The sequence below is a fragment of the Octopus bimaculoides genome, chromosome 1 (assembly GCF_001194135.2).
Source record: "Octopus bimaculoides isolate UCB-OBI-ISO-001 chromosome 1, ASM119413v2, whole genome shotgun sequence".
NCBI lineage: Eukaryota > Metazoa > Mollusca > Cephalopoda > Octopoda > Octopodidae > Octopus > Octopus bimaculoides.
The window spans coordinates 2,846,182-2,863,031 of NC_068981.1; the positions used below are offsets into that span (position 1 = coordinate 2,846,182).

Consider the following 16,850-nt stretch of genomic DNA (forward strand, 5'->3'; position numbering starts at 1 on the left):
GAGAGAAAGAAAGAGAGAGAGAGAGAAAGAAAGAGAGAGAGAGAGAGAGGTATTGGTATCCAGAAGACCCAAGATGGCAGGTAAGGCTATGTTAGTGCTACAGAAGGGCCTTAGTTAGACTCTTGGTTTGATAATAATATGAACGAGGAGTCTAATGTGGGTCTTGTGTGAATATGTATATGCTAAAAAAAAACCGAGACAACAAAGCCAAGGCTGTGTGGAGTTTTTAGGACAGTCATAAAGAGAGAGTTAGTCTTACAGTCGTTTCTGGGATATTAGGGATATCCCTTCATCAGAGACGATATGAGAGAGTTAACTAGAGGGAAATAATAGAGTTTAATATAAGGGAAATAGTTAACTCTCTTCTATCATCTCTGGTGAAGGGATATCTCTAATATCCCCAGAAACAGCTGTAAGATTAACTTTCTCTTTATGAATGTCCTGAAAATTCCACACAGCTTTGGCTTTGTTGTCTCATTTTATTTAACATATATGTGCACAGGCATGGTTGTGTGACACACACACACACACACAAGCATACATATACACACAATATTTTTGATGCGACAAGCCCAAAAGTTAGTTTAAATCTTCTGTAGATTAAAGAAAGGAAATTAAGAACTTGGCTAATTATTGTTTTTAATTGTTACAATTATAATGAGAAACACCTGAAACTAACTGCATAACATATATATATGAAAGGAATGGCTGGCTGATTAACTGGTGTGGGGGGGGGGGGGGGGGGAGAGAAAACCTGCAAAGACCATGATAATAGCCCTTTCCTCTAAACTGATCCAATTAGAATGCATGCACCTCTATGTAATGCATTTACACTTAGGTGTACTCTGCCACCTGCATGTGTGTGTTTCCATGTGGTGTATGTGTTTGTGCACATGTTTGCATGTGCATCTGTATGCACTCGTGTGTGTGTCTGCAAGCACACACTTTTTAACTGTTACTATTTTATATCTGCAGGTGTGGCTGTGTGCTAAGAAGTTTCTTCCCAACCACATGGTTACAGGCTCAATCCTACTGCATGGCACCTTGACCAAGTGTCTTCTACTATAGCCCTGGGCTGACTAAAGCCTTGTGAGTGGATCTGGTAGATGGAAACTGAAAGAAGCCTGTTGTATATATAATGTGTGTGTGTGAGTGTGTGTGCATGCACGCCTATGCAGATATGTATATGTATGCATGTTCAGATGTGTGTGTGTGTGCGTGTGCGTGTGTGTGTATGTGTTACCCTCCACGCACTACTTAACCAGTATTAGTTTGTTTATGTCCCCATAAGTTAGTTATTCAGCAAAACAGACCAACAGAATAAATACTAAACTTAAGAAGTAAATATTGGATCAATTAATTTGACTAAACTCTTGACTGAAACCGATAAAAGAAAGTCGTATATAATCTTAAACAGTTTCAAAAGAAACAACCAATGATTGTCGTCTCTGAAAATTATAACAACAGGTCTTATATAAACCCAAAATAGCTTCAATGCATTGCCTGTTATTTTCATCTAAAGATCCTACATACAGGTGAACATTCCCAGTTTTCAAGTGTTCTTTCGTTCAAGCTCCATCTAAGATAATCGCAATATATTTGACACAAATTGGCTTTCAGAAATCTTACATTTGACTACATTCAATAGTGCAATATATTTGACAGTGTGATTTAAACGTGGAAGAGACAGACCAAAGAAAACCGAGAAGGAAGTAGCTTAAGCCGGAACTATTTTGGTTCCATTCACAAAATGACTTGACAGGAGTCGTTCTGCAGACTTTTCTGACGAGTGACAAATAGAATAAAAAATGAACACTAAAGATGATGATGATAATGATAATGTTAACAACGGCTGTGATCTATGAATGCTCTTGCATAGATTTAAGATGATAAACATGTAAATTTACAAAAGCAATCATATTGTTTGGCTTTCAGTATCACCACACAATATAAAACAGGTAAATACTTAAAACATCAATAAAATTAATCAGCCCATTTAGAGAGTACCTTTGAATCGTTGGGCAACATGCTGTGCTTGATGAGACATATTGAGTCGAGTAAACCAAATGGAAATTGTAGTCGTGGCCGATACCAGTGCTGGTGGCATGCAATAAGCACTATCCGAATGTGGTTGATGCCAGCTTCTTCGCTCCGACTGGCTCCTGTGCCGGTGGCATGAAAAAAGCAGCATCTGAACGTGGCTGATGCCAGTGCCGCCTGACTGGCTCCTGTGCCAGTGGCACATAAAAAGCACCAACTATACTCTAGGAGGGGTTGGCATTAGGAAGGGCATCCAGTTGTAGAAACTCTGGCAGATCAGATTGGAGCCTGGGGCAGCCGCTGGCTCTCCAGACCTCAGTCAAACTGTGTAACCCATGCCCGCATGGAAAATAGACGTTTAACTATGATGATGAATGCATAGAACTTAAAGATAAACTCAGTTTAATAGTTTATTGCAAATGTTTAGTGATAGATATTGGTTAATGTAACCATTTCGCAACTATAAGTCTAAACAAGCTGTAACATAGCACCAATGAAATAGATAAATTCAGCTGCCCCACACAATATTGCCAAACTTCATAAATTATGTAGTCAACGAGTTTGTCCATACACTCAACACACAAAGCGACAAGTGCATATGAGTAAGAACACAATACTAAACGAAAGTCTAAAATGGTCTCCAAAATCAGACACAAAAGACAGACAAAAAAAAAAGCAAAAATCATTGCAGTTATTATGTCTCAAACTTTAGCAACATCCAGACTGTATTCTTTAAATCATGAGATTTAAAGAATATAGTCTGGATGTTGTTGAAGGAAACTGTTTTCTTTCTTTTTTTTTTTTTTTTTTTTTTTTTTTTTTTTTTGATTTTTCAAAACATGTGCTTTAGTTAGTTGCTCTGATCAGCAAATAAATGAGAAAAAGATTATGAATGTAACATTGATAAATAACTTTATAAATTGTAATGAAGGTAATTGGGACAGTGCCTTGCTTGAGAGGGCAGATGGGAAAGAAGGACGTCCTGAGAAATACAGGTAAGACAACATAAGAGGGTGAACGTTTGAGGGGGAGTGAGAGAGATGGCACAAGGTTGATGTGCTCCAGAGAAATACAAAGCTCTATGTATTATCTCATAGTTACAAAAGGATTTTATGTGTGTGCAAGTGTGTGTGTGTATATACACATACACTACCTGATAAGCAAATAAAATAAAAATACACAGAATAGGCACAGTTGATGCTGGGAAGATGAACAGAGCAAAGTAACAGCATGTCTACCATAAACACTACTGCATGAGATTACAAAAACACGACTGTTGTATACACCAGGGTTTACTACTCTACAGAAACACTCATGTTTACTACAACACAAACCCCATTGTTGTAAACACCATCGTCATCATCATCATCGTTTAACGTCCGCTTTCCATGCTGGCATGGGTTGGACAGTTTGACAGAGGTCTGGAGAGCCAGCAGCTGCACCAGGCTCCAATCTGATCAGGCAAGGTTTCTACAGCTGGATGCCCTTCCTAATGCCAACCAATCCGAGAGTGTAGTGGGTGCTTTTACGTGCCACCAGCACAGGAGCCAGTCAGGCGGGCCTGGCATCGATCACGTTCAGATGGTGCTTTTAACATACCACCGGCACAAAAGCCAGTCGGGGGTACTGGCTTTGGACATGATCAGTTGGTGCTTTTTACGTGCCACCGGCACAGGAGCCAATCGGGCAGACCTGGCATCAACCACGTTCAGATGGTGCTTTTTATGTGTCACCAGCACGGGAACCAGTCTGGTGGTACTGGCATCAATGCCACCAGCACGGGAGCCAGTCTGTGCTTATAATGGTAGGACTTTACAAGTAAGAAATGATTAAAAAAATCCTAAACTGCTGGACCTGAAATGCAGGAGATAGTTCTATGAGAAAAGAAACCAACTATTTGTATCAATAAGGACATTTTGCTGTGTCTTCACCCTTGAAAAAGTTGTCTTATGGTCTAATCAGGAGTTAGGGGCTGTGCCCATGACCTCTGCAGGTTCCCTGAGATATGGAACATCAATATATAGAACAACTGCTGGAAATACATGGTCAGAAAAAAGATTCCAGAAGATTGATATTGTGGGGAAGAAGGACTGGATGAAGTGGTAAGTGAAAGGAAAGTGTAAGTAATAAGAGGAGATGGCACAAATGTGAGGACTGGGTGGCGGTTGAGTGTAACTAGAAGGTTTAGAAGAGAAGAGACCATTGTAGTAGTTGTACAATAAACAGAGGGAGGAGACACTGCATCATGGGCTACAAATGAAAAATGGCAAACTTAACAAATTGGGTGGAGAGAACACACTGACATTCAGAAACATCATCATCCTTCAACAGCCAGCTTCCATGCTGGCATGAGTTGGACAGTCTCACAAGATCCTATGGGCCTGAAGACTACAGCAGGTTCCAATGTTTGTTTTTTCATGATTTTTACGGCTGGATACTTTTCCAGATGCCAACCAGTTTAAAGAGTGTATCTGGTACTTCTTTTCATGGCACCAGCAGCCGGGAAACACGAAGATCCTATTCTACTGATAGTGGCTACAGTAGAGGAGGCAGCTTTATGCTAAGAGATGAAAAATTAGGGTATGAAAGAAGAAGGGGTTAGAAGCAAACGGGTTTCTTGATGGAGACGAGCTTCATGGCTATGACACATATACACACATACATCATCATTGTTGTTTTAGTGTCCACATTTCCAGGCTTGCATGGGTCAGATAGAAGTTGTTGAGACACATTTTCCCTTTGGCCAGATGCCCTTCCTGTCACAAACCCTCACCCGTTTCCAAGCAAAATAATATTTCCCTACAGTCAGACAAATGACACTGCTTGTATGAGGTTGAACACATACTTACAGCCATCATGAGATGTCAGGATAAGTAAACACACATGTATATATAATGTGCTTCTTTCAGTTTCCATCTAATTCACAAGGTTTTGGTCAGCCCAAAGCTATAGTAGAAGACACCTGTCTAAGGGACTGAACCTGAAACCACATAGTTGGAAACTAAACTTCCTAAACATACAACCATGCCTCTCTCTTTCTCATATATATATATATATACAAACACGTGTCTGTGTGTATAAATATATACAAACACACATACATACATGTATATATATACATATATGTATTCCCAAGTTTGTGTGAAGGTTTACAAAATTATGCAGAGATACGAGAGTGCACAGTGCGTCACTGACAGCAGCCCAGTTACAAATGGTGCAATCATCACTTTTGTAACTGGGCTGCAACCAGTGAAGTTTGACAACATTTCTTGTCAACAAAAATCACCCATCTCTTCCACCGGAATCGAAATCCCTTACCTGAAAATCAGGTAAGGATTGGTGACAGGAAGTGTATCTGGCCATAAAAATCCTGCCTCAAAAATTTACCTCCACTTAAGCCAAGCTAACATAGAAAATAGACATTAAACAAAACAAGAAACAAACAAACATAATAATAAAAGATGTTTACATTGTAACATATTAAGGTTGATGTATGAATAACAAATTTTCCTCATCAAATTACATTGTTAATTTTTATCTCATTTGACGATTTAAGTTCTCCATTCCTGACTATATAATCATTCTTTTTTCCTATCATATTTTGTTTAGCTATTTTTTGTTCAGTTTTTCATTCAGTTTTCACAAATTACAATTAGACATACCACAATCAATACCAAAGAATATATTTTAAAATTTAAAGTTAAACAGATGCCAAAATATCATTGTATATGATACAATAATCCACACCCTTATATATATATATTCTTTGTATTTGTTTATAAACATAATACTGTTGTTCATACAAAGTAGACAAAACAACCTCATTGAAATTCACGAAACACATTCAAGGAAGCAATGTTTTGAAATAAAATTATACAAAGGTGATGCAGAAGACAAAAACAAATATGTTCAAAGTTACATTATACTTTTACTGTATAGCTATTTTTGTATATTATAAAGTAAAAGTACAGAAATGATATTGAAAGTATGAAATACCAAAATCACCATAAAAACTCACATTCACACAATGTTTCCCTGAGGAAGTTTAATAAGACCAAACTAGGTCCTAAGTTGTCACTGTAGTTTCCAGCAATCTGACTCACTCTCCACTGCAGGCTCCCATTCAATATCAGATTTTGAACTTCAGAATTTCTCCCAACTATCACCACCACCACCTTGCTTTTCTTGCTAATGAGCTAAGGGAAATAACTCGAATGTGACAATGGCAAAAATTTGGAAAAAATACAGGTTAATGAAGTGATGTATGAAATGGCATATACCAAAACTTCTCAAAAGAAATTTCGCTCTGGGCTGGAGAAAGACAACTAAAACCTAGCAGTAATCATTAGCAACTCTCATACGGGAAGCTAATTTCAAGAAATTAAGAATTAATCCTTCCAAGTAAATCTACGTAATTAGAAGACCAGTTCTAGGCAAGGGACAGCTATGGGCTCGTTTCAGTTAGATTAACTCTTAATTTCCTCATTTCTTTGAAGGGTAGTTAAGAACTGCCTCTACACCTTTTTTTTTTTTTACTTTCTATTTCCAAGAAGCAATTTTTTTTTTTTGTTTTGTATGCAGCATTCAATACATCACCCTCTAAGTTTCTTGTTCGTAATTTTTCTTTTCATAAAAAGCACCATTCGAACATGGTCAATGCCAGTGCCACCTGACTGGCTCCCATGCCAGTGACATGTAAAAAGCACTAACTACATTCTTGGAGTGGTTGGTGTTAGGAAGGGCATCCAGGTGTAGAAACTCTGCCAGATCAGATTGGAGACTGGTGCAGCCATCTGGTTTGCCAGTCTTCAGTCAAACTGCCCAACCCATGCCAGCATGGAAAACGGACGTTAAACAATGATGATGATGATGATGATGATTATTATTATTATTACATTGTAATTTTAATTGGTTGAACAATTTTGGAGGAAGGCTCATCACATTATATCAGTTTCACCCATTTTTAATCTATATGGGCACTCTCTGTCTGCCTGCATGTGTGTACATAGCTACACTGATCCACCTATACAAGCAAACATATGTACAGACATTATATATATATATATCTGCATATATGTACGTACATATTTCCAGAACTGCAAACCTCTACAAATCTCTCTTTTGGTTTGATACGTGACAACAGTTACTAGATATGACAGGTAAAAATCCTTTACCAATAGATTGAAAGTAGTAATCAATAATGAGATAATCAAAGACCTCGTCCATTCAGCCATCTTCAGTGGAATAAGCCAAATCTATTCCATATTAGAATAAGCTAACAAAGAAAGAGTTAAAACAGAGCCAAGTCAGACTATCTTCACTGGAGACAGAAATGAGAAACAAGTTGACTGATGGGTCTTGCATTACACGTCTCTATCACTTGCCAGGAAACTGTTACCGTTTCCACACAGAGAGCCTTCTATCTTCTCAATGAATTGTTTCTGCTATTTTTAAAACAAGAAAATTAGTCAGTCACTATGCATTAGCAAGGTAGGTTACTGTACAAATGCCGAAGGCACATTATAGTGTGATCAATAATCTAGTTACCTGGTTAAATGATAGATATCTGCTTCGTAACTCATCAATGAGTCTGCTGGTCTTCTCCATCTCAAATTAACGAGCATTGCTTTTTATCTTTTATTTGTTTCAGTCACTAGACTGTGGCCATGCTGGGGCACTGCCTTGAAGAATTTTTAGTTGAATGAATTGACCCCAAGACTTATTTTTTAAAGCCTGGTACTTTTTCTATCAGTCTCTTTTGCGAAAACGCTAAGTTACAAGGCAAAAACACACCGACACTAGTTGTCAAGTGGTGGTGGTGGTTGGGGGGAGAACAAACAGACACACACACATATATATACGACAGGTTTCCACACAGTTTCTGTCTACCAAATCTACTCACAAGGCTTTGGTTGGCCTGAGTCTACAGTAGGAGATACTTGCCCAAGGTGCCATGTGGTTGGGAAGCAAACTTCTTATTTCTTTATTGCCCACAAGGGGCTAAACATAGAGGGGACAAACGGATAAAGTCGATTACATCGACCCCAGTGCGTAACTGGTACTTAATTTATCGACCCCAAAAGGATGAAAGGCAAAGTCGACCTCGGCGGAATTTGAACTCAGAACATAGCGGCAGACGAAATACCACTAGGCATTTCGCCCAGCATATTTAACGATTCTGCCAGCTCGCAGGAAGCAAACTTCTTGCCACACAGTCACACCTGCACCCGTTATAATTTTAATAATTAATTCGTAGTCATTATAGCACTTACCTTCGACAATGGAGTGTGTTTCCTTACACATGATATGTCATCAGTATCCACACTCATCGTGAGCAACTGATCGATGGTTGCATCAACAGCACCATCATTGGCTCTCAAAATGGCCTCTATTACATCTTCTTCCATGCTGGGAAACATATGCTTGAAGTCTGACATAGCCTGGTAAAAATCCAGTTGGCGTGTGTGTGTACGCGATACAGTTCCACCTGGCAGCGTTTCTCGGCGGGGATGGTCACGCCGTCGCCTGTTGTTCAGCTTCTGAGTATCAGCTGAAGCCATTTTGTGGAATTTTGTTTATGTTTTTTTTTTTTTAATATTCTATGTTTTGATTTGTTTTATGTGTTTTTTTTAATACGAAAATGAGGAATCACAGATACAAAATGGATTCTTGTTTTCTCTTCAACAGACAAGGTTTTTCTTTCTTTTTCGTTTTTTTAAAATCTAATTCAGTTATATATATATATAAATATATATAAATGCATTGTGTGCATGAATAAGTGTGTTTGTGTGTGTGTGTGTGTTTACATATGTGTGTGTGTGTATATACATATGGATATATATATATACACACACACACATATACACACACACACACACACCCTTCTCCTTCAGGTAATTACTGGTGTTGCTATTTCATCCATACTTCAGCCTAAAAAAAAAAAAAAAAATATATATATATAAATAGAAATATTAAATACTGAAATATTAAAGTAAAAGTTACATTTTATTACAGACTAATTTGATGAAATGCATAGTGTAACTTATCTTAAAATAGAATGAAGTAAAAAAAAAAAAAAAGCAACACCAACGTCCTCTCAACGATTAGCAGGAGATGGTTTTTAGAATGAGAAATTCTGAAATATGCTCGGCTGATCTCACAAACGAGAATACTAAAAATGAATCCAACCGCTCTCAAAAATTAAGTAAAAAGACAGGAAAAATAATCCAGAATCCTTGTCCGGTATTGGATCGATCGCAAAATCTAAGCAGTTTGTGCCAGCCACAAGGCCAAACATACCTGAAAGTTTCATCCGAATCCATCCAGCAGTTCTTGAGATATCTTGTCCACGGACAAACAAACAAACAAACGCAACTGAAAACAATACCTCTGCCTTCGCTGAAGCAGAGGTAATAATCACTTTTAAAAAAGAATCTACTATAATAATACTCTTGAGTTTTTCTCTGTCGCAACATATGAATGAGAAAGGAAGGGGTGATAGACGAATAAGGAAGGAAGGGGTGATGGCAAACTGGTAGTGGGATGGTGAACATGCAATGCTGAAAAGAAAAATCAAACAGTGTTTCAACTCTATGTGAGTATATGCGTGTATGTGTGTGTGTACAAACATGTGAATGTTTGTATGCATGATTATTATGTACCTTATTTATATATAAAATGCTACAATTAGCCGTCATTTTTGACAGCACAGGGCCAGCTGGTATGAAAATGAATACCATATAAGGCAAAATGCTCAGAAGTATTGCATCTGTCTTTACATTCTGAGTTCAAATTCAGCTGAAGCAAATTTTGTTTTTCATCCTCTCAGGGTTGATAAAATAGGTACCAGCTGAGCAGTGGGGTCGACATAACTGACTAAGCCCCACCCTCAAACTTTCTGGCCTTGTGCCAAAATTTGAAACCATAGGATGGTGAGTTGGCCGAATGATTAGCATGCTTAGTGGCATTTTACCAGTCCTTATGTTCCGAGTTCAAACACTACCAAGGCCGACTTTGCCTTTGATCTCCTTGTGTTTGATAAAATAAGTACTAGTTGGTCTCTAGGAGTCAATCTAATTGACTTAGCCCCTCCTCTGGAATTGCTGGCCTTGTGCCAAAATTTGAAATTATTATCATTATTATTAGGTGAGCTGGCAGAATCATTAGCATGCTGGACAAAATGCTTGGTGGTATTTCGCCTGTTGCTACATTCTGAGTTCAAACTCCACTGATGTCAACTTTGCCTTTCATCCTTTCAGGGGTCAATAAAAAAGAGCACCAATCAACCAGAGGAGTTTATGTAGTCGACTTACCTGCTCCCATGCAGTTGCTGGCCTTGTGCCAAAATTTGAAACCATTATTATTATTATTATTATTATTATTATCATTATTATTAAAGTGATGAGCTGGCAGTATTGTTAGCCCACTGGGCAAAATGCTTGGTGGCATTTCATCCGTTATGATCTGAGTTCAAATTCCACTGGGGTCAACTTTGCCTTTCATCCTTTCAAGGTTGATAAAATAAGTACCAGTTGAATACTGAGCATCGATGTAATTGGTTTATCCCCTCCCCCAAATTTCAGGTCTGTGCCTATAGTCATCATCATCATCGTTTAACGTCCGCTTTCCATGCTAGCATGGGTTGGACGATTTGACTGAGGACTGGTGAAACCGGATGGCAACACCAGGCTCCAATCTAATTTGGCAGAGTTTCTACAGCTGGATGCCCTTCCTAACGCCAACCACTCAGAGAGTGTAGTGGGTGCTTTTACGTGTCACCTGCACGAAGGCCAGTCAGGCGGTACTGGCAACGGCCACGCTCGAAATGGTGTCTTTTATGTGCCACCCGCACAAAAGCCAGTCCAGGGGCACTGGCAACGATCTCGCTCGAAAACCCTACGAAGGCCAGTCAGGCAGCACTGGCAACGGTCACGCTCAAAATGGTGCATCTTATGTGCCACCCGCACAAGAGCCAGTCCAGGGGCCCTGGCAAAAGGATTATTATTATTATTATTATTATTATTATTATTATACTTGTAAGCTGACAGAATTAGTTGCATATCAATTAAGATGCTTAATGGTATTTCTTCCGACTCTTTATGTTGAGCTCAACTTTGCCTTTCATCTTTCAGAATCTCTAAAATACGTACCAGTCAGATACTAGAGTCGATGTAATCAACTTGTCCCCTCCCCTCAAAATTACTGGCCTTGTGCCAAAATTAGAATTATTGAACATCCAATAATACATTTATGGAATTAAGTTTTACATAATCCATTAAAATTTACAAGTGAAAAGCTTTCCTGAATTTAAGTGAAGATTATCCAATCATCCTATCAAATTTTAATCTTTCTGACATCAACCCACCTGAGACTGTCCTGCTTCTATGATATAAATTTCTTGTTTAAAATGATTTAAATTAAAACCTTCCACCAAAATTCCATGTTAATTTATATTCTAAATATCAGATTATGACAACGTTATTTTATTAAGCTCTTCATAGTTTAAAAATTGTAACAAAGGCAGTATATTTCATTTGAATTACTGTAGCAAAAAGGCTAAAATATCTAAAAAAATTTACAGACAAAAACTGTCATACAAAACTCAATGTACTATGAGGAATTTTCTGTTTGGTAGAATTGTTAGCAGACAAAATGCTGAGCAGGTTTTCTTCTGGCTCCTTTCCATTCTGAGTTCAAATGCTGCTGAAGTCAACTTTACCTTTCGTAGTTGATAAAATGAATACCAGTTGAACACTGGGGTTGATATCATTGATTTATCCACCCTGCTCAAAATTGCAGGGCTTGTGCCAAAGTTTGAAGCTATTATTATTATTATTATTATTATTATTATTACTATCATCATTATTATTCAATAGTTACAAATTTTTGTACACAAGATGGAAATCATACTCTTTTCACAAGAATTTCATATAAGGATTTTAGAAAAATCGTTAATTCGCTAATATTAAAGATGTAACATTTATTTTCAAATATTTCCTAAGTCAAATAAAAACTTGTAAAGAATCATTTTCAACTAACTTGAGAAAAACAAAAACAGAAAAAAAAATATTTTCATTATATAGCCATACTGCAGAGATATTTGTGTAAAACAGTTTTTAATTTGTGTAAAACAGTTTTTAATATCTTTTGCTATCAGAAAAATATCAAAGGTAATAAAAAACAAACAAACATGACTACATGACAGTGTTATTTTTAACTTTTCCGGATAAAACTTTGCAAGCAGTATCTGAAATAGCCAAAATTTCAGCTCCACAGTCAGAAAAAGAAAACACTCTGAAATAATTCAGCCGAAATCTGGAGTGGTTGGCATTAGGAAGGGCATCCAACTGTAGAAGCTCTGCCAAATCAGATTGGAGCCTGGTGTAGCCATCTGGTTTCACCAGTCCTCAGTCAAATCGTCCAACCCATGCTAGCATGGAAAGTGGACGTTAAATGATGATGATGATGATTTCTGTTTTATGGTACTTGCATGGTTGTATGATTAAAAAGCTTGCTTTGCAACCAGATGGCTTTTGGTTCAGTCCCCCAGAGTGGTGTCTTGGACAAGTGTCTTCTACTATAATCCCAAGCTGACCAATGCCTTATGAATGGAATTTGGTATATGGAAATTGGGTGGAAGACCATCAGGTGTGTGTGTGTGTGTGTGTGTGTGTGTGTGTGTTTTGTAAACGTTTGCATTCTGTGAAAATCTCAACAAGCAATGATGAGGATGAGGTCATATTTTCTGTTAGCAAATCCTCCACTGGCTTTGTACCTTTGAAGACATGTAAAACAGTGATCCCTTACTTGAAAAACAGATAATGGTTAGTGATAGGAAAGGCATCCAGGTATAAAATGAGGCTGTGATAACACATTCATTTAACCCATGCTGGCATAGAATGGCAGATGCTAAAAAACAAAACACACTGTGAACCGATGTGATTAATTTTCCTAAATATCGGTTATAAAGGAGTACATTTAACCTGGTACCACCCGTATCCTTTTAAACAAACTTCCTGCTTTGAAGTGATTTAAATTAAAACCTTCCATCAAAACAGTATGTTAATATATTTTCCAAACACCAGCTTAATAATGACAATGTCATTTTACTAAATTCGTTATTTTCGAAATTAATTCAATCAAAAGCAATGTATTCCAAGAGAAATACAGTAACAAACGGGTTAATATTTGATGAACCCAAATTTAAATTGATGAATAAAGAACATGACACTTGGTTAGAGAAACATTTATTTTGGGGGAGGCTTTCTTTCAATGGCCTTGTAAACCAAGCTAATTCTAATGTTATGCTTCCAAGCGATTAACACTGGAGATATTGGCACCATGATAACCAAAAGATTCTGTAACAGATTCACTTTTGAATAATTATATAATAATGATGATGGCTATAGAATATTTTACAAAAATAGATGCCCTGTATACTTAATCTTATCAGTCATTCTGCTCATTTAGCAAGTTCTATTTTTATTATCGTTATTTTTTAGAAACACATTTTGTACAAACTTTTCTTTTTTTGTTACTTTACATTTTGGTTAGAGAGAGATTCTGCTGGGAGCAATTCCAACCTTAAGTAATTGGTGGACTATATCTAGTTTTAAAAACATTAATATCAACATTAACTAGTCACATCCATTAAATATATACAAGCCTACAAGAGAGCCACTACACAATCAATGTACTAATAATAGCAGCCAATCTCCCTCAAATCACACCCTACTATCTTCAAGAGGTAAAACATCTCAGTAATAAAGTTCTAGATACACCATGTATGAAAATAAGATGAGATGTTCATGACTGGTATCTCCTTCACCAGGAGCCTGGCACTTTGTCAGTTAGGATAACAAGTGTTCCAGCTGATCCGATTAATGGAACAGCCTGCTTGTGAAATTAATGTGCAAATGACTGAGCACTCCACAGACACGTGTACTCTTAATGTAGTTCTCAGAGAGACTCAGTGTGACACAGAATGTGACAAGGCTGGCCCTTTGAATTACTGGTACTACTCATTTTTGCCAGTTGAGTGAACTGGAGCAACATGAAATAGAACATCTTGCTCAAGGACACAATGCACTGTCAGAAATCAAAAAAAAAAAAAACACTCATTACATTCTGCAAAATGATTGGCATTAGAAAGGTCATCCAGAAGTAGAAACCACACCAAAACAGACATTGGAATTTGGCATTGGTCCTCTAGCTTGTCAGTTTTTGTCAAACCACCTAAACCATTTCCAGCATGGAAAACAGGCACTAAATGAGGATGATTTTTTCATTTAGTAAAACAAAAAAGAGTCATGAAAATTCCTCATAATCTACAAATGGGGAAACTTACTGACTTGGAAACAAACTCACTGAAAATGACAATCGACAAGCGTTTTTATTTAATTCCAAATGTTGGGGACTTAAATTCTGGGGCTCGTTATCCTTTGAACATTTTTCAGAATTAAGAAAATTTCCGAAAGTTTTTTTACATCTATCATTTTAGAATGACTTACAGATGTAAAAAGAAAAAAAAAAACATTTTAATCCAAGAAGCTGATAAAATCCAAAATGAAGTCACAACTGACTGATTCAAATTTGAAGAATTCTCTCCTGTTCCACATTTAACTTCAAACTAAAATGTTTAGTGAAACCAGACTCAAAAGTCTCAGTAACATAATGTTTACTTAATTTTCTTTATATTAAATCATTTCATCATGTAAAAAAATATTAAGTATAGATATATTAACATATATTAGCATATGTTAGTGTATCTAAATTAACATACTTCAGATGAGAATTTCATGGAAGACTTGTATGACACATTTGAACTGATGCATGAAAATACTGATACATGAATGCTGTTGCTTGATTTGCCAGAAATAGCAGCTAAATCTCTCTCAAACTATACTATACCATCTTTAAAAAGTATGGTTTGTATGATGTAACCCAAAATATACCACTGCTAGTGAGAAAAAAAAAAGAGGATAATCATTGCTCGTATGTCTTTGATGGACCTACTTGATCAGAGCTGACTTGAAAGTTCATGATTGTGATATGAACTACTTAACTAAACATTTTTACTAGTTATTCACACACATCATCATCATTGTTGTTTAACATCCACCTTCCATGCTGGCATGGGTTGGACGGTTTGACTGAGAACTGGCAAACCAGGAGGCTGCACCAGGCTCCAGTCTGATTTGGCAAGGTTTCTACAGCTGGATACCCTTCCTAGCGTCAACCATTCCGAGAGTGTAGTGGGTACTTTTATGTGGGAGCCAATCAGGTGGCACTGGCATCAGCCACACTCGAATGGTGCTTTTTATGTGCTACTGGCAAAGGTGCCAGTCAGGCAGCACCTGTGTAGATGCCTTGTAAAAAGCACCTGTGCCAGTGCCGCATAAAAAGCACCCAGTCCACTCTGTAAAGTGGTTAGCATTAGGAAGAGCATCCAGCCATAGAAACCATGCCAAAACAGACAATTAAAGCCTGGTGCAGCTTTCTGGCCAGCTAAGTCCTGTCAAACAGTCCAACCCATACCAGCATGGAAAACAGACCTTAAGTGATGATGATGATGATGATGATATAATGATAAGACTTGAACTTTGATGTACCTCTACCTGTAGGCTAAATTCCTCACTGAATCCATTACCAACTCTTACCTTGCTGAGAGCCCCCCTCTGTACAAGCTATTCAGCTACACCTAGTTTTCTTAGTGACCACTTGACTATAAAATGTGGTAACTCTGACCAAGGCCTTCTCCAGGTCAATGAAATATAAGTATAATGGCTTGGCTCTTTGCACAAACCTTTTTTCTTGTAGTTGTCTCACATAGAAGAGAGTACCTTGTAATATCTCACATAAACTAATGAGCTTACAAATTATTTGTGCTATAACTTCTTGTTTACTTCCACAGACCAGTCCAGCGATTCTTAAGCAGGGTCCGTATGGCCCTGGCAGGGAGCGGGGAGGGGGGTCTATACAAGAATTTTTGTTAAAATTTATGTGCAGTAAATTGGTTATACTTTTACAATACACAAAATATTTAAAGTTTTTTTTTATAAAATCCCTAATATTTAATTACAAAAATGGGATTTTTTAAATATTGAATGGCTATGAGGATCCACCCAAGTAAAACAAGAACCAGAGGGACCCATAGGCAACAAATGGTTGAGAACCACTGGATGAGTCCATTAGTTAGATGCACAGTAGGTGTTTCTAGGACATCCTCTTTCATAGCAGTTGATGATTCCACTGTGGCATCAGTCATTGAGAATAACTCCATCCTGTATTCCCTGATTGACTATGCCAGTGACTCGTATGTCCCTGAATTTACTAAATATTTTCAGCCTCACAGGGACCATCTAGTGATCCTGCTGCTTTCTCTGCCTTCATAATTGTTAACGAGCATTTCAATCAAGTAGCTATCAATTACAATACTGGTCTTTCTTTGGAATTTACAAGAGATCAGTCTGTTTAATGTGAAACTATTACTATATACACACACATGTATATATACATATGTATATATAGAAACACACACACACACACACAACAATCTTATTAAAATTAACCATAATAAGCATTAAATATAAAGAAACAGGTGTTAATCACTGAAAGAACACAAACTGTAACGAGCTTGTGAGTGAGGTAGGTGGGGCGGGGTTAGTGAGAGAGGGGACAACAGGCAACCAGACAAAATGAAGGACGTGAGGGAAGAGAAATAGGGGAGAGGAAGAATGGAGTTTTCACAAGAGCTGGTTGAAAGTTATCTGCATTCCAGATGCATGACTGTACAGTCAGATGATGATGAG

The 16,850-nt window shown here is 37.4% G+C and overlaps 1 protein-coding gene across 6 annotated transcripts in view; it reads right to left on the reverse strand.

Annotated features, from left to right (window-relative positions):
• The window catches only part of LOC106873416 (CUE domain-containing protein 1), a 188,795-nt gene that overhangs the window by 49,102 nt on the left and 122,843 nt on the right, over positions 1–16,850 (reverse strand). For all 6 annotated transcript variants that reach the window (XM_052975153.1, XM_052975072.1, XM_052975105.1 and 3 more), the window contains one exon: positions 8,313–8,970. In XM_052975153.1, the coding sequence (XP_052831113.1) occupies positions 8,313–8,600 (288 nt within the window). In that variant the 5' untranslated portion in view covers positions 8,601–8,970. The remainder of the gene's footprint in view (positions 1–8,312; positions 8,971–16,850) is intronic.